The sequence below is a fragment of the Penicillium citrinum genome (assembly GCF_028827155.1).
Source record: "Penicillium citrinum strain IBT 23319 chromosome Unknown utg000004l:1.0-2404223.0:1.0-2405248.0, whole genome shotgun sequence".
NCBI lineage: Eukaryota > Fungi > Ascomycota > Eurotiomycetes > Eurotiales > Aspergillaceae > Penicillium > Penicillium citrinum.
Window position 1 is genome coordinate 2,255,708 of NW_026622689.1, and position 19,170 is coordinate 2,274,877.

The 19,170-nt window shown below is 45.4% G+C and overlaps 3 protein-coding genes across 3 annotated transcripts; all 3 read left to right on the forward strand.

Annotated features, from left to right (window-relative positions):
• Nucleotides 1-7,799: 7,799 nt before the first annotated feature.
• Nucleotides 7,800-8,167, forward strand: N7469_005803 (uncharacterized protein; the record flags this gene model as incomplete). Its single annotated transcript, XM_056644723.1, has 2 exons — nt 7,800-8,126; nt 8,159-8,167. The coding sequence occupies 2 exons, from the start codon at nt 7,800-7,802 to the stop codon at nt 8,165-8,167; spliced, it is 336 nt and encodes a 111-aa protein (XP_056501537.1).
• Nucleotides 8,168-8,469: 302 nt separating this feature from the next.
• On the forward strand, nt 8,470-8,714 carry N7469_005804 (uncharacterized protein; the record flags this gene model as incomplete). Its single annotated transcript, XM_056644724.1, has 2 exons — nt 8,470-8,664; nt 8,706-8,714. 2 exons carry the CDS (start codon nt 8,470-8,472, stop codon nt 8,712-8,714), a joined length of 204 nt encoding a protein of 67 aa, XP_056501538.1.
• Nucleotides 8,715-10,485: 1,771 nt separating this feature from the next.
• On the forward strand, nt 10,486-12,464 carry nsdD (GATA-type sexual development transcription factor NsdD; the record flags this gene model as incomplete). The annotated part of the gene is made up of 4 exons (XM_056644725.1): nt 10,486-10,517; nt 10,610-11,483; nt 11,744-12,061; nt 12,252-12,464. 4 exons carry the CDS (start codon nt 10,486-10,488, stop codon nt 12,462-12,464), a joined length of 1,437 nt encoding a protein of 478 aa, XP_056501539.1.
• Between the last annotated feature and the right edge of the window lie 6,706 nt (nt 12,465-19,170).

Sequence of the window (19,170 nt, forward strand, 5' to 3'; positions counted from 1 at the left end):
TATATTTTTTCCATCTTTTCTTCTCTTCTGGTTGGCCAGCAGGTTAGGTTCTTCCCTCGTGGAGTCAACGCTCATGCATGGATCCGGATAGAAATTGAGGAGACTCCTCCGTTCAGGCACTTCTTACGGAGTATCGGGGTGGAGAATGGTTTCTCTAACCCAAGGGCGTTTGTAATTGTTCACGCTACCATCTTTAGTCATTCAATCAGGTTATTCAATCCTGCAATATACCGTTGATTGGCTATTGCAGATGAATTCTTCCCCCCCGCTCTTCCACTATCCCTGTCAATGCCTTTACAGCAACCAGTTGTCATTTGACAAATACTTTTTCCCTGCTGATTTGGAATATGCAATTCCGAGGTGCAGGGAACTCTGCTGTCACAATAACTTAATTTAATCCATAGGGACAAACGTTAGGCATAGAAGCGGTCTGGGCGGGTTGCTAATGCAAAGGTTGATGCACAAGCGGCTGTCACACAAGCAATCCGTGAACTTGCACCTGCAGCTTGCATATAGGCATTCTTAACATCACGGACTTAGACCGGGAGGCCAAATCCTTCAAGTTTAGCCCTGATATATGAGACAAGCGTAAAGGTAAAGTTCTGGATGTATCGTTTCGTATCCTTTGACCGGCTACATCCGACAACACTGAATTCTCGAAAGAAAAAGCCATTACACCTAAGAGATATTCCAGATTTGGAATGCATCCCGGTCAAGTGGTATATAATGCAAAAAGCAAGAACAGATGAAGAATGTCTGGACTGGTCTATATACGAATTTAGCTCGAATGCTTACTGCAGTATTACAGTACTATGTACATAGTATAATGACTGCACGGCAATATCGATGAAGATTACCACTTCAATATTAACTTGCTTTCGCCCCACATGCTAATCTGAATCTGAATTACGGAGTACAGAGACAATAGCATGATCGTGTAAGAGCCATGCATCAACAACACTGATGGGAATCCTCAAAGATTTGATTCAGTACTTTCTTATCCCTGGAAGTACCAACAACACGTCCACGGTGGGAAGCTACTGCAGTACAGCTGACCTAAAGTGTCGATCACACGGAATCCTCCTCTCTCAAATCGAAGTCTCGATGCATGAACACACGCCTAAGGCTATGTGGGATTCCTATCGCGGAATAGGAAAGGAGGACCACCGGAATCCCTTCCGATGGAGGGAATCGACGCCGAAATGGAACATCTTGCGCCTAGAGAATCAATCCTGCTACTAGTATTTGGTGATGCTTCGGCTGGGGATGCAGACGGTAAAAAGCTACATATGACGATCCTTCCCGTCTGTCATATTCGGGGTCTGGCCATTGAGGCTGGCCTACAACTAGCTTTTGGGCTAGGGATGATGTGACAGGTACGGAGAACAAGCTCTCTCTTTTGTTGAAGATAACTCGATATATTTTTTTTGGTGCGAATACGGAGCATAGAGTAGAGAGCTCACTTCATTATGAAAATGGTTTGTCTCTCACCACCTTTTGAAGGAAATTCTTTCCATCTGATATTTACCGAAGGAAGAGTCAAAAATACTAATATTACAGGCTCAAGACTTGTGCATATAGCCACATACTTTTTCATTTAATTTTATTTTAGATAACTTGTTTTCTTTTCTGGGTTTCTTTCTAGATTAGTCTTGTTGTGGCTGTATCTGCATCTGTGCTTGTACCTATACCTGTATCTAGCTACACTGCTACAAAACAACCCATCAATGACATTATATTCGTATAAATTTCAAGACGGATCGAGAATATTGCATTACACACCTCACCCTGGGCACCGAAATCAAGTTTAGCAAAAACCCCGACGCCAAAGAGGACGTGCATGGTGAGGACGAAGTCATCTTTCAATGATTCCTCGCCACCGCTATACCGCATCCACTCTGACTCCATCATGACTTGGCAGTGCAAGTGGCTGGATAGAAGGAGACGGCATGCTAGCGTCAGGATTTGAGCGATTACCATTGGGACCGGCGAGTCCTTTCATCCACTAGTTGTTCGGCACAGACCAGATACATACTGTAGAGGTTTTGTAAAGGTGCAAGGAGTATCGAGACTCCGTACTCCATACGGAGTATTGTATGAAGTTTCTGTGAGATGTTTTGAAGAAACAGATGATCGTCTCGGTGAACTCCAGACCGTTAAATGTAAGTAATTCTCTGGCGAACAACGGCTCAGGGAAAATCTGGAGCAATAGTGTCATCCACCTATCCCCACTGAAGCGGATCTCAATTTGAGATTCTTGCACATCGCGTGGATTTTGTGAAGAGCCTCTCCTCGGTGACCGGGTATTGTATCTCCGGAGAGCTTGATCGATCTCACAGGTGGATGGTAGATTGGATTGGCATAGTACATAGTAGTGTCGAGCTTGGAGTTGGTAACCTACTAAGTACTATTCTAGTAGTACACTAGTGTAGCTCTTACAACTACGGAGTATACAATGTACATAGTATGTACTAGTGAGATGGTAAGTTGCATCGGTTTAGTCCATCGACGAAGTGGATCTTGCACGTTGTCATTCTCTTGAACGTCCATCATCTCGATTTTTAGTCTGGAATGTATTCAGGGGGGGGCCGGCGCGTCGGTGTACGGAGTAGACCCTCGATCTGCTACAGTGCATTAGTTTGTAACTCATAACGGAGCGATGCATTACTGGCGCCGGAAATTCGGGCCATGATTGTTCGAGATGGTCTATAGCTCGTCCCGAGAAGATGGATTTTTATATTAGTTGGCGGAAGGTGTCGGGTCAGTTTTTAATTAATACTTGAACAAAGTGGGTAACTTTTGAGAATTCTCCGGTCGGGATTTGCACCGTCAATCATCCACTTCTTCTGAAGTGAAAGTGGGTCGAGGAGACTAGACTGGCATTTGTTGAAATCTCGGGTTTATTGCCGGGTTGATTGTTTAGAAGAAAGAGGGAAGAGAAGAGAGGAATGAAAGCAATGGAGCCAAGACATTATCGAGACGGAATATGAGAATGGAGGAATGAAATATGCATGATAGGGTTACTCAAAGAAGTAAATCGTAATAATAATAATTAATTTATACCAAAAAAAAAAGAAAAAAAAGGATCCAACGGTCTTTACGCGCCAATCTTGCCAGGATCGCCCTGAAGGCGCATATCTGTCGTGTTGTATCGTGCTCTAGTTACCGTAAGGGATTCCATCCATGGAGGATTGTATATCCATAGCTCCATAGCCCCAATCTCCCGCCATCCTATCCCATCCTCATTTGTTATATTCTTTACTGAAAAAGAAAAAACATTTCCTTATTCAGTTATGAAGCGGAAGACACTAGTCTCGAATATCCTCTTTTTGACCTTCTCCCCGCTGATCGAGGATGGTCTATCTAGTGGGTCTGGGAACGGTCCGGTTTGAATATCGTGGCCCGATTTCTGTCTATCTATCTATCTATGTATTTATTTATTTTTTTCCCCAACTTTCTATTTGTTGTTATTGTTATTGTATTTATCGATTGATTAAAACTAATCTTCACCATTTACCTGAACCGTGGAGATCCGAATTATCTCAAATGGCTGTACTCTGTAAGAACCGGTCTGTTGGAACAAGTATGGTGCCACACGGGATTCATCCTGAACGAGCTATACATCCATTGTTTCGGGAGTTCTTCTCTGTTAGGTCTAAGATGAATGTGATTCTTTCGTTCCAGATGTCTGTGATGTGGTACATGAGCAATAGTTTAGAAAATAGTAGACCCGAGAAAGAAATAATTTTCAACTTCCCGTGTACACTTGGACTTGAGATTGGAACGTGCAGAAGCTGTCCGTTTCAATCACATCTAGCGCGATTGACTCCTTCGTGTACTGTATGTACTAGTATTATGGAGTATGTATTATTCTCGCCTCCGTCAAACTTAGTCTAGGGTTATTGGGAGACGGGTCAACGGTGATCTGTACTTTGTATGATCATGTATGATCACTTATACTTGCCACCTGAAGCCACGACGAGATAACCTGCTTTCTATACAGAGCATGTAGTTCGATATAATTATTCTTTCTTTCCGAGATAGTGATGGCGCAGGTTCTCTACCTTTCTTTCTTTTCCTGGGTCATTTATTTTTCTTTCTTGCTCTTTCTGGTTAACAGGGCACAGGGCGCAGGGCCCGGTGGACCCAAATGGTGTTGGCATCTTCCAATGGCGCACACTCTATTCACGTGAATCTACCAAGTTTTGCCGGCAATTATATCATATCATGGAGCATCTAGTAATAACTCTAGAGCCAAACCGTTAGCAATGGTTCCATCCGTCCGAGCTAGTAAGATGTAAAACGGGACAATATCCCCCTGGTCACGATTGTACCCAGATCTGACACATGGCCGGCCCCGATGAGGAGTTCGGAGTGTGGTCCCTAACCCTTCTGGGCCATCCTATCGAGATGGTCTGCGTTTTTAACGTTTCGAAAAGAGGTTGCTACATGGACCGGAAATGCGGTCCATCCCGTTGTAGTTCGGACATGATTCATGTCCCTCGTCCATTTCTGTAATGTTGCAGGCCTCTTTGCATTGGTTACTCCTCACTGATCCTGGTCTTAAGCAAGAATATATACTATGTAGCCAGGTAACTACCACCTGCAAGATTGCATGGTGTGGATTGGTGCGTTCAGAGTTTCTCATTTTTTTGATCATACGGGTACTAGTTCTGTGCCGTCCGTGTGAGATAAGTTCTAGTAAAGGTGAGCAAATGAATAAGAATTGAGATCAGTATTTGCCTCCATCTCAAAACAAGAAATAAAAATGATTATACTGTCAGAATTAGAATTATAGTGGACAAAAACAAACGTACCCAGCCCAGCTGTCAATATCTTCTTGGGTCTGGAGATCGGATAGTTTACCCCGATTGTCTCCACTTTCGGAGAGTTCCAACAACGCCCCCCTTTTCTTCGCTCAACCGACGCGTTACTATGGAGAGTCCACGAGGTGAAGGTCGAAAATTGGGGCGCGATCTTCCACTAGAGAAGGGAATAGATTAGGAAATTTGGGACGGAAAGGAAACCGGACAGGAAAAAAAAAATAAGACGAATTGAAGGTTTTCCCCATCCTCATCCCTGTCAGTCGTTGTGGTGGCGTTCTCGGTCCGCTCCCAGGACGGAGATTTGTCTGAGTATGGGCGTGAACCGTGCATTGAGTTTTCTTTGTATATGTCCCCCGGTGGCGCCCGTTGCGAATGGTGGAGAATTCATATCGATGCTCTGGCGTTGAGTGCATCAAAGCTCGGTGAAGTAGTGGAATTCCCGGACACTACTGTCCACTACCTAGGTGACTAGTGGACTAAGTGGACGGTCTGAGTTAGACGAGAACGAGAAAGGAGTGAGTGTACACCGTAATCTCAATGCCAGTGGTGATGCGCGGCTGAAGCCCACGCGGGCAACTTGGCGGTGCAAGCCTCGCTTCTCTTTTGTCTATTGCGATTGACATGGGCTAGACGGCTCTTTTGGGAAGTGAGCATCTTGAGTTTGGGTACGATTGCCCCTAAGCTTAAGGGTGGAGTATATTCCCAAGGTTCTGATTGTTCAAACGCCTCCTGGATCCATTCCCCTCCTTTTTGAGTTCTGTCATAACAGATCCAAATGCTGGATAGATCATCGCCGCGAGGAGCGTGCAATGCATTTTGTCCTGCCCTGTTTTGTCTTGCCCTGGCAGGATGGGAATGTGAAATTTGGATTCCACGGAGATCGGCCCCCAATGGCGATCGCTGATAAGCATGGCACAAAGAGCGTCGGAATTTTTTTTTTTTTCGTTGAGACACTTACTCCGTACATACATAGTACATAGTACAGACCTCTCGAATTAGAAGATATCTTCGGAGTATTTCCGGTTGCATTATCCGTTAGAGGGGGGAGTTTTATGGGGAATGAGAAGTGGTCCTCTTTGGAGTAGAAGAGATGCGTGGAGTCGATGTGCGCAAAAAGCCGAACGAGATACCTCGAATTGGGATCAGATCTTAGTCTCTTGCCATCTTGAGCATAAGTGCTGTCGGTCACTCTCCATTACGGTTAGGATTATCTGATCGTCCTCTTAGCGATCGGAGGGGGTTCCACCTAACACTCAGAAGGCGAGGCGTGACACGCCTGCTCGCGCCGTTTTGGCCCTGCTTGGTCAGGCTCGAGTCATCAAGTGACGGAGAGGTTTGACACTGGAAGCGGGCCCCAAACGGTCCCAACGGTGCTCTCCATCGCGCACTGTCGATCATTCATCTGCCTGAACAACCCATGGCCTTTTTGTTTTTGTTTTGCCCATTCTCTTTCCGGCTCAGTAGAGAAGTCCCAAGGGGGCTGGAGACAGTCCACTAGCTTCGTTCTTGATACTCTGTAAGCTCTTGTAAATTTCACAGAGATGTGCAATTCCATTACGTCTTCCTTGTCAGGGGGTTCCAGTTTGTCGGGTGTTAGTAAAAGGCTGAAGGATCAGTTGTCTTGGAGGCAGAGCTTCATTTGTGGACCTGGACAAACTCTTCAGTGCCCTACATTATTGGCGCATCGTCAGAGATTTGCTTCAGCATGGCGACCAAATTCTCATCTTTCATCTGTCGGTTCGTCCATCATTCTTTGCACTCCTACATCGTAACCCGTATACTCCGTACTTCGTACCTTTCTCTTCCCTTTAGCTGCACTTCCCGTGCCAAGATTAGGGCTCATCGTACATTTTGATCATCCCCATCGACCATTTCTCCAGGCGGGCCATTACTACCTGTTCTGTTTGATCCGCAATAACTTCCACTCACATGATACGGGACCTTCTTTCATTTTCCCATTCTTTCTTCTTCGATGGTTGGCCCTCTTTCTTGCAGCAGTTCCCGCTTCACGGTGGAGTTTGTATTTTGAGCGGAACCCTCTCCACAGTCGCGCTCGTCGCAGTTTTGCGTCCTGCGAACGCACAGTTGCCAGAAAGAGGCAACCGGAGATCTTTTTTTGGCAGTTCCTCGTTCTGTGAAAGGGCGGCTCTCAATTCTGCTCTTTTCTTTTTCTTTCTGCTTTTTGTTGCTTGCATTAGTATTGGCGTCTCAAGCAAAATTGCCAATGCGTCCAATCGTACCGGTCCTAATCTGATTTCGTACGAAATTCAGCTTCAGCAAGCTGCGACCGGGCTGCCGGTCAATACTTCCGATGGTTTAGATCGCAATCCCAGTACCGGGAGATAGCCGAGTCCGTCTCGTCTATCAATTCGGTGACCCAATGGCTCGAGATGATTTCCAGTTGCGGGTTGATGTCTGCTGGTGAGCGAATTCCACTATCTATCCCACTCTTTGCGCATCCCCATGCATTTCCATCGTGGATAGTCCCACGGGCTTTGCTCTCTCTTCCCCCTCTACTCCATAGAAACTCCCCTGTTTGACGAATCGTGCATCAAAGTGGAGAAAGGTGCAGCTGCAAGCGGCAGGATTTTGGTGCATAGAGTTCGGTCACAGACGAAGTGACCTACCGTGCATACACTAAATCTCAGGTGTGCACGGAGCCCATCTTAGAGTGGCTGAAATCGAGTGACCCGGATGGTGGGCTAGGCTCGCGATGCAGCGACTGGAGTGTAGATCAATGCCTCGCATCGCTAGATCTCGGACCCGTCAACAATTGCTTTGTCCGAGGGTGATTGTGCATACAGGTTGTGCAACAGGGCGAGTTCGATCTGAAGAGAGGGGAGGACAAGACCAGAAGAAAGGGAACACAAGCACGGGAGGGGAACCCAGGCCCGATCGAGGGCTGCATCTGCAACACAGCGATGGTCCTGCATTGTCAGGACCAAATTCTGCCTGGAGAAAAAAAAAGTTTACATGCCGGCCGCATCCTGGCCATCCTGGGCTAGGGCGAGTAGTCTCAATCAATCATACGGTATGAATGGAAAGACAGCTGAGAGCACGCAGGGTAGTGAAGGCGGAGACCGCCAAGGGCTTGTGCCCTTTGGAGATCCAGATCGAGATCCACGGGGAGGGGATGAGGTTGGAGCGATTCCGAAGATCTTGAGCCGATTACCTTTGGCGCTGTTTCGAGGAGGACGACCGTTGCGCCATGCACGATGGAGTGAAGTCTGTGCGCAGGCAAATGGGGATGAAGGAAATGGGGCGAGGCTGGGTCCCATGTGCTCGGAGGGGAATATTCAGGTATGTATTGGAGAAATGTGAGATAACATTAGTATTACTAACTAGTGATACTTTTTGGGGGAAGAATACAAGAGAAGAAAACAAAAACATGTGAATGGTGGAGGAAGTTGGAGGTTGGCGGAGAGCAGGGCGGAGTTGACAGCCAACGGCTAGGCGGGTCACGTTGAACTGACGATAGTAGTATATATACAGTACAGTAGCAGTATACAGTAGTATATATGCAGTATTTTACTAGTCAATCATAGTAGTAATACTTGGGACATACTTCGTGTATATTGTGAAAAATGTAAACAGCTAAGCTTAGGATATGACATCGCCATCAAATTGCCTCGATTCTATCACGATGGCTACGTCATGGGATCGTGGTTCCTGGCAGCACCCCTACACGATACGAAAGTACGAAAAGACTGCAGACTCGACGGGTAACGATTTCACCAATGGACATGAAGAGCCAAGTGGTCCGATCTTCGATCCAAGCTTACTGCAGTGCCGTTCGGAGATGCTCAAGAGGGAAGCATCCCCGGCTCTACTAGAGCTAGTATGTAGTAGGAATAGTATAGTAACTATATTATAATATAGTATAACTAGTAGCCTTTGGTGCCGGAATGGCAGTGGACATATTATATAGTCCGTACTGTATATATTAAGGAGAACACCAGATTAGATGTAGTACGATAAATTGAATACAGTTTATTCTTATAGTACACTACTATTGTAGTAGCAGCAGTAGTAGCATCAGCTGCTGCTCCTAAGTTAATACTAAAATAACTAATGCACTACAATATACTACAATATAGTTATAGTGCTGACCTGATCGTACTCAGCAAGAATAGGGGCACAGTGTTTATGGTTGACATGTAGCTAGTACTACTATGCCTAGCATTGTGTGTACTTGCAGTCAAGTCCGATCATCTAGGTACCGATCAGTTGCGATTTCAAGCTGTGTGACGGGATCTGATATGTCCTGTATATATATATCTATATATCTATACTTATGATTCATGCTCATCATTATGACCATCATACAACCTTACATTGGAATGTACAAAATAATATACCATATAATATGAAAATACTACTAATACTACTACTCCATATGTACATAGTATGTATGTATATTGTATCCACCGGGCAGCAACTAGTGAATCCCAGCGATCCGCAGTTCGCTGGTAATTTGCCTCCAAACGTGTAATGACAATACAAGGTCTTACACTTAGTGTGTACAGTGTACAAATGTGTAAAATACAACGATCCCTGCTAAATCAAAGTACGATCCATCTCGATCCACCGATGGACTAAATATTATTTTTATTTATTTTAGTTTAGTATTATTCATTTCACCTTTTTACCATTTATTTTATTTTATTTTTATTTTACATTCTGTACTCCGTGTATATATATATATATTTATTTTATTTTATTTTATTCTGATTATTTGCCAATTTAAGTTCTCCCTCCCCCCGGTTCATTCAATCTAAGGCCCGAAATGAAGTAGCCTCGATCCCCTTTTGTGCTTCCATCTATCTCATCTTCTCATCTCTCTCATCTCGTCTTCTCTTCCATCTCTACTTCTTCTTCTCTCTCTCCCACACTGGCTTCATTTTCTTCCTCCTCCCACCTCGTGCATATTTCATCGACGTGACATTCTCCATTTTCCTCCACGCGCCTTAACCCCCCCCTTGCATCCGATCGATCGAATAATACTCATCACTCTTACTCTTCTACACACACTCTACACTCTACACACTACTCTACTCTACACTTTTATCTGGGTATATCATTTCTTCAACTCCCATCTTCCCACCTCTTCCCCCGGCTTTAATTCGCATCCGCCATTCTCAACGCCACCATCAAACTCTTTTTTTTTTTGTTTCTCCAATCGTCAATAAATCTTGGAGATTCTTTGAGTATCTCCGATTTATCCGCCACTTCTCTCTCGCCCGGCACGAACTGGTGGAACACCTGTTTTCCCTGGTCGCATGAGTCTCGTCTTTCCCGAGGTTCGACGTTCATTCATTCGGCCGGATCCTGGCTTTATTTTATCTTGGTCCCCTTTCGCCCTCAGATCGAGATCCTTTTTTTCCCTCCCAAGATCTCTTTTTTATTTGACGGTCTCATCGTGATCCGATCAACTTTATCTCTTTTTTTTATTCCATCACCATCGGCTTACAAACATCCACTTCTTCCCCCTCCTCCCTTCCACATCTTTTTTCCTCTCTTCCCTCTCTCCCATTCTTTCTTATTCATTCTTCCTCTTCCTCTCCTCCTTCATATCTTCCCCTCATCCCAAATTTGACGTTCATGAAGTGGACATTTCCTGCGTGACAAATCTCACTTCCGGTTGTTCCCTTAGAACGTGATGGGGTCTTTGGAAGCCGCATCTAGGCACAGGTGGGTTTGCCTTGTCCAGCGCGCGCGTGCGCAACCAACAGCTTTCGGAAGCTCAAAGATCGCTAACTTATCTTCTTTCTTAATACAAACAGAGACCCTTTGCCCGCCATCGGTTTCTTTGGTAAGGACGGTTCGGGGTATACGCCCAAGCACACCTCATCGCCAACGCCGTTGCTGAGTCCAAACAATATGTACTCCGGTCAATCATTACCTTACGGTTATGCGCCACACACGACCAATACTCCTACACAATCAGGCTACGTCTCGCCATCAGAGTCGCGCCGGACCTTGGATGATGAGAAAGACAAAGCGACTCCGCGACAGTCCCTTCCATCGATTCATGAGGCCCTAGGCAATGATCCGACTTCACTTCCATACCCCGCCCCTACCTCTGCTCCTCAACCACAACCGGGTCACTCTGCTCCTCCATCTCATCTCATCGGGCGCCCTGGCGCAGAAGGTCCAGCGGGACCCCCGAATCCTTTCTCCACCAATGGACCTCCAGCTGCTTCGTTGATGCGGGAGCCGGGCTACCCTCATCAAAGTCAGCTTCAAACTGAGGCTTCGCGCAATAGTTTGACCTCCATCAACACACAAGAATCACGCAACGCGTCTTTGAATTCACTCAGCACAGGCAAATCCCCGACCCAAAGTGCGAAAACGGCCCTTACTTCGGTCTCGGGATCCCAAAATTCTTCACATTACGACTACAGTGCGCCTCCATCTGCCGGGAGTGTCGCCTCTCCTAATGGCTATAATCATTTCCCGCCCAACTATAATTTTCCTCCCTCACAACCGGCTGGCCCGTCATACCACCAAGCTCCTTACGATAATCGATATATGGCTGCGCCACGCGGGGACGAAGTTAAGGGTGGATTCGTGACTCGTCCCATATCAGGCCAACCTCATAGCGATTCGGTCAAGCGACATCTGGATGTATACGATGTGGAGACGTCCCTCAATGAGGTATGAACTCTTCAAATTTCCTTTTTTTTTGCCCGTTTCTTTTTTTTTGTTTTTAAGCCAGTAGTATTGGGTGCTTTGACCTTTTTTGGTCCCCGAAATTATGGTTCTGCACATGGTTTCTATTTTTTGAGAATCCCGATGAACGGGCCCGCGATCAACGGGTTGGGAGATTGTCAAATGGCGATCTACAACAGAAACGGGCTTGCTTGGGTTGCTTGATGGGGAAAGAAGTGGGCTGACGTTTTCCCTTATCCGAATAGATCGCCGACATGAGCACACGAACATTGGATTTTTCACGGCACTACGCTGCCCGAGCACACCAAACGCAACGGTCTGGGCCGGTCTTGGGGTCTCTCCCATCGTTGAACGAGGTGGAGGACATGCTCCATATGCAGCGTCGGAACCAAGATGCGTTGATCCGGATACGGACGGCGGTTGTGAACCAGGAACAGGCGTTGGCGGAGCAGATGGCCCAGCGAAAGGCCTACAAACCCGAGGACGAGCACATGGCTCTGTACCAAGAGGACTTTAAGGGTACGGGTGGGTTTGCCGGGGCTGATGCAAAGAAACGACGTGGAGTAAGTTACCTTGAACCGCAATCCCCTTTTTTACCTTTACCTATTCCAGGTTCTCAGGCGGGACTTGATTCTCGCCTGATTACCCATTTATCCTCTGGGACACCGTGGTTGACACGCTGTCGGACCCCCCCACACTCCCCTCATTCCGAGCTGTCAATGGCTAACCAATCCACCTTGTTTCTTTTCACAGAAGGCGGCCCCTCCTGGTCGTTGCCACAGCTGTAACCGAGCCGAAACACCAGAATGGCGTCGGGGTCCAGATGGTGCCCGAACGCTGTGTAACGCATGTGGTCTGCACTACGCCAAGCTGACTCGCAAGATGGGCGCCAACAAGGCGGCGACCCTGGGTTCGAATCTGAAGCCGAAAAGTGTGCTTGACTCCGCATCCCCTACTAGTCATTGAGCTTCCTTTTTCTTATGTGGCGTTGGAAAAGGGCGGGAAATAGAAACGGAGGGGCAAAAATGGAGTTTTTCTGTGGGATTGATTGCCGTTGATACTCTTTGATTATTCTCTCTGATTATTATTCTTGTGTTCTTTCTTGTCTTTTGGAGCTTCTCCAACAGACTTGCCTCCTCCATGCTTTTTTCACCCAATCTTGCTTTGTCGCTTTTCTGCTCAGTTTCAGGGATTTGCGAATTATGTTTGCTCTTTTACCCACCTCGGTCTACGCTTACGCCTCTCTTGGATTCTTTGCTATTATTCATGAGCATCTTCACCCACCATCTTTGATTTATCTTTCTTGTTTTTGGTCCTTGTTACTGCGTGTGTGGACCTCCCTAATCGGTGCCCTTATATAATACCCTCGCAGCGTTGGGAGCTCGGCTTCAAAGCATAGATTTACCATCCTTTTTTTCTATTGTTCTGGATTTTCCTTGGCAAAAACGATCTCAAGGTCTTGTCTTTTCTTATCCTCCTGTCTGTTCACCCTTCAAGACTGTTTTCCCCCTGATTTTTCCCACTTTTTCATTGGTTTATACCCTGCATCTCTACGCCTTTGATTCCTTTTCTCCATCGTCTTACGCGCGTGTCTAAGTATGTTTTCCTATCTGTGATGTGTGTACGATCTTGGTTCTCTAGCATCTCTACGGCCTATATGGATGAAAGTTTGCTCTTTCCAGCAGTTCTCTTTATGATTGATTTACACTGGAAGTTTTTTGCGGGTGGCAATTTGAGACTCGATGGCAAATTACCGTGTGTCTTTCTCCCTTTTGCAAGAAATAAAAGCAGAGCTCGGAAAAAAAAATCTGCAAATGACATGATGCCAAGTAGAAACTACGTAGTTCTTTCAATAATATAGATGTGAAGTCGTCACAGGGCTGGGCTGAGTAATGTGAACCAGAGACTCTCCCGGCCGATGAAGTTCACGGCCGAAGCCGAAGTTCGTTCCATGGTTGAGGTTTGTTATGATTGTTCTAGTCAGTTCATGGAGAATCGAGTAGACGATGATGATTATGATGATGACATGGAGGCAAATAATCAATTAAAAAAATATCAATGTAGTAATGTTTAACGAGTGAGCCATGAACTATACATTATGGTCAATAGTTGAACGTCAAGTAGACGTGATGTAGAAGTGTAGCGCCACAATCGTGGCAAAGTAAACTTTGTAAATCGTGACGATTGAGAATATTCAATTATTCTCCATTAATCCACTTCGATTCAAATTGAATTAAATCAGATCATGCATAGTGATTGACAAATACAATATACTAGAACTATAGAATTAAAATGTTCGGCATATTGCGAACCACCGACAGCCGACAGCCGCCAGGATCGGCTCATCGTGCAGGGTTCTCTAAAAGGTTATCTCTTTCTGCTTACCCCACGATCAGATTAATTTTGATGACAGATATTTCCTGATTTAACACGGATGTACTCCGTACGGAGTACACGGTCTTTTCAACAGAAATTTCAATTCCAAATCAAATACACCTGGAGGCCCCAGCTGAATGGAAAATGTCAGACCGCTTGAATTCCCACGAATCATCGATCCGACTCGATGGGGCGAAGTCGCGCGTCTCAAGATTTGTCATGAATAAGCCTCAGCTACGATGTACACCGTACTCGATGCATTCGGAGAAGGGGCCGGAGGATTTATTTTACCAATGTCCTGGTACTGTTATGTATGAAGGGGTCTCCGATTCGGATTGACGATTGACAGGCCTGTTCGTCTGAGGAGTTCGTGGGTCTGGTCTCACCATAATGGAGATGGTTTCCTCGACACGGAGTACATAGATGGAGGGATCGACTGTGATCATCCTTGGTATTATTCCTACTGATACCTGTATTACTAGTAGTTGGTCAGTCTTATCCTCGCAGAAGTCTGTTTAGGACTTGGAGTTTTCGTAATCGTGTTCAACGAGGATGATTGACTGCGGTCAGTGTCACGATTTGGAAGCATTTACGGAATACAGCTATGGAGTATGAAAGACGGGGTAATTTGTCATTGAGCTGAAAAGCTGATTGTCCGAGAGGACCCGACAGATTGGATGACCCTGCTGGCTTAAACTCAAGAAAAAATTCATCTTGGTATAGTTACAAAACTTGAGAGAGATCGGGATTTAGATTGGATGGAAGTGGAAGTGAAGGATTTCCCAACGCTCTGGGCCAAGACTAAAACTAGCAGGGGTGAAGGATGACAGTTGAGGTATTTGGAATCGTTGTTGAAGATCTCCACTTGAATCGGTCTTCTCATCGATAAACAATGCCGATTGGGTTGTGATCGTGTTCAGTTCAAGTTGACACATCCCTGTGGAGATCATGAATCTGTACTGTGTACAGTACAGATTTCAGTTTATTTTGTACGAAGTATTTCATTTGTATTAGTAGTACAAGGCAACCTCAAATTCCTCTTTTGGTTCTTTCGCCTAAATAAGTAAATGTGAATGAACCACTGTACTATACTAGTCTAGTCAATGAAGTATCTCTGGTAGATCCCTAAGGTATTCTCCACCGCGACTATCTGCTGCAAATCCACCAGATGAACCAAACTACTGCACTGCACTTCTCCCAGTGACATGCATTTCCATGATCTCCGTTGCCATGCCGCTACAGCCGAATTAATTGTGAAAAAAAAAATGAAAAGAAAAAAGTCGAACCACGTCTACCAGTAGTTGAACGATCCTGCGCCTCTTTCTTTGCCGCTTCCGGGATTCGGTACCGGCCGAGATCGAAGGAAAATGGCCAGTAGGTTTTTTTTTACTTCTGCCAGCAGAGGATTCGTCGATTGGAAGATGATGGTCGTTGAATAGTAGTTCCAATACAATGGCTCTATTGAAATGAAAGAAATGAAAGAACGGCGAACTCCGTTTACTGTACGGAGTATAGTCATAGTCCACTGTCTACTGTACACGCGCGAGTGGATAGCCCCACGCAGCGGCAAGGAACTATCTCAACACTTCAAACGACCGGGTGTATTTTCCCAATACATTTTAGTCGTCAGGGGCTAGTGCTTTTCTTTATCTTTTTCGTGTTGATGTTGAACTGCTAGTGAAGTGATATCCCCACCTAAGGGTTAGGATCCTCGAGGTGTACATAGTACAGCACATCAGTTAGAATGAGAGTATAGAAAGAACTGGGATTCTGAAACCAAAGAAGAGATATTTCCAAGTTTAGGTAGTACAAGTAGTAGTATTCAATAACCACAAAACACCACTTATTATTAGGTTAAGATGTGATTTAGAGCTACTGATATCTGTAAGTCTCTGTGTTTACTGAGTACAACTGTAAAGAAGTTGAACAGGTTTTCTTCAGGCCCACCCCTGCAAAATCGATCGCCTCTGGTCTGTGCCGTGCGGCACACAAGCCTCGCGATCGTACCCAATACAAACCCTATCTTAGAACGGAATAGAACGAGAGGGGTCTATCGGTCTGACGTTCGATCGTGCCAATGCCAGCTTATTGTACGCAGTATACACTTCTGCACTGAGAGAGTGAATCAAACACGTATGCTCGATATTGTATATATGTATGTACACACTGATTGAATATTCAGCTCTCCTTGACCCGGGGAACAGGACAAGACTACAAGATAGATCTCGGAGGTATGATGATGATGTTGGTGGTGGTGGTCGTATTGGTGGCTTAGGACGAGATTGCCCGAAATGTCGGTCTGTCGGTGGCACCAATTCGTTGATTTCTCTAGCACCATTCTCTTCACACGTCCCATTCAAGTCTATTCCGTACTTGTAATTCATTTTCAATCATGGTACCTCTTGATACACTGAACAAAGATTAATAAAATTGCAGGGTCTAACCTTCAGCAGATCCATATTTTACCGGGTGCCCGGGCCTTCCGCACCAAACCGTCCTGGGCCCGCGATGGCACCTGGTGGAGTCCGTCTTTTGTTCTGTAATGTTCTTTTCACCTTCGATCCTCCTGGTGTCTTTTTTTCTTTGCTTTTTCCTTTTCCTTTTTTGCTTTTTTTTCTCGCCCCTGTGAGATCAGATCTCGGGGTTTGCTGCCCACGATATGGACCACTACGGTATGTATGTCTGAATCAAGCCAATCCAACACCCCGGATCTATCCGAATTGGTAATCAAAGTTGGTGTATTAATTTATTTCTTCTTTAACAAACCTAAACGATGTCTCATACTCAGTATGGAGTATTCCGTACGGAGATTAGGTAGAAAGTAATGTGGACGGAGTAAGGGGATACCAGTACATGAATACTAGTAACCTCCATACTCTTGAATACTCAGTACTCCATACACAACCCGTAGCTCAACCCAAACCAAAAACCAACCCGACCTACTGGTTCACTGGTTCAAATTTAATTCTCAAGATTCCAAGCCGATCGTGATCAACAAGTCCGCGGGGCGCACCATCTACGTTGTTCTCCTCTTTCCCTGTAAGCTCACTCGTCCATCTACACGCGATTCACTAGCGGCGGCTGAGGACCATGGGTCGTGCATCCCCAAAGACGGGAATGCAGGATTGGGATTTCAGGATAAAAGTCTATCGGCGACGATGAGCGGGGCAACGCATCGAGCTACCGACCCCTCGGGTCCGCTATTGATTGAGAATTTTTGGGTCTGAAATAGGGGAGGTGAATACGTGATACGCAGTAGGCAGTACATATGGAGTACGGAGTATATAGTACGTTAATCGGAGATTGATCGTCCCGTATACTGCTAAACTATACGGAGTAAAGTTACTCCAAATTAGTAGGGGTTTTTTTTGTTGCCTGATGTGTTGAAGGTATCTTGTAGATCAAGTGGTTGATACTATGTAGTGTAATACGGTGTACAGGAGTACAGGAGTTACAAAATACAGTCGATATCATTTGTTTGCTCGCTCTCGCTTATGTACACCGTGAAAGTAGATCATAGCAAGTTGGAAGAACCGTCAACACATCTGAGATGACTGGTCAACTCTATCTATCCTCACAGTACTATAATATGCGAGGGTTATAAGATCTACTATGTAGCGTCTGCATCGACGCCATCTCATCTACATACTATTTTTCTTCTACGACTTAAGATCATCGCTCTTCTTTGTGACATGCGTGATGCATATTTACGAGATCGTATCCGACGTACAAACGATCTTTTCCCAACCGTATCGCATGTGGTACTGCAGTAAATCGTGGCTGATTGGCATCGCGACCGGGATCCGATCTTCATACTGCATGTACGCGGAGCGATCATTGCTTCATTTAGGGTACTCCCTGAACTTACGTGGAATCTGAGATCGGTTGCCCACACGCGCGTCAGCATGTGTCGCCTGGTGGTGGGCTTTTACGTGGTTTTTGCTTTTGTTTGCCCTTTTTTTTTTTTTCTTTCTTTCTCTGTTTCTCTCGCAAAATCTGTGTCTCTTTTTGTCTGCCTACTTTTGTTGCGGGTAATCTATTGTATGTACTCAACTGGTTTGTTACATCTGATTACATACGATGTATAATGTGGTATTTTGTCACTTTAGCCCCATTCCCCTGTTGTATTCAATCGTCTTCTTTGGGCACTAGTAGAATTTCTTTGGAACCCATTTATGGATGTGGCTTCGGGCCACTTCACTAGTTTCATTCGATCTGATCAGGAGATCTTATGAGACTTGAAAGCACAACAAGATCTAGCGGGGACCACATCAGATCCCGAATACTCCATAATTGAATCCTACTGTAATATATGTACATATGCTTCGTGGCGCTGAGAAACAAAACTACGCTAGTTCTTTTATTCGGGAATGGCCCCGTGGCACTCCGATTCCATCCCCATCGCGTGTCCACTCCCTAACGATCCAGTATGATTTAACATGCTGGAAGTGAGATCCGGCGAACAGCCAACTTGTAGCCACGTCGTTTGGCCCACTCATTGTCTGTATCTGCGGCTCGGAGATGGGTCGGAAAATTTCAATAAATAATGGGACCGTAATTCGCACTTCGTATAGTAAAAAAAAAAGACATCTCGATCGATGATTTGGGCGTTAAGAATACCAGAACTGGCAAAGGCAAGTCGTGCGCGATCTCCACGCGAGATCTCGATCGGCATTCTCCACGTCCCGAGCCGGCACGGAGGATTACTCTACTTTGCACTATTACAACTAAGTTAAATAGTCTCTAAACGATTTCTACATATAGATTAGTACTATACTTCGGGAAAATTTAGGCGATTTTCCGAAGTATTCTTATGATGTAAATAATATGTCGATGACACAGTATGCTCCCTTGCCCGCGGGTTGCATAGTACAGGAAATGGGCCTAGGAAGGACTTAAATCTAGTACAAACTTCGATTGACTCCAGGGCCTCTTTGAATAGTACTCGTCCACACTAGTCTGTTCGAGATTGAATTATTGAATGTGATTTCTACTTTAGCTCCGGCGGGTTCCAATTGCAATCTAATTAACTTCCTGACTAATCTGGGATATATTCGGCGCCGTCGGGTCCGAACCATCGGACGAACCCTTGAGAGCCTTTTCAGTTCATTATGAACCGCCGGTGGCGTCATGACCGATGTGATTAAGAAATTAATCTAGATTAGTAGAGGTCCCCATGGATAGCAATCGAGATGGCCACATGGCTTGAGACTCCACTTGTCCGGCTTTCCGGGAGCTCCGGTTACTTGGATTAATTCGGCATGACGTATGGCCTAGTATACTTGTAGAATAATCA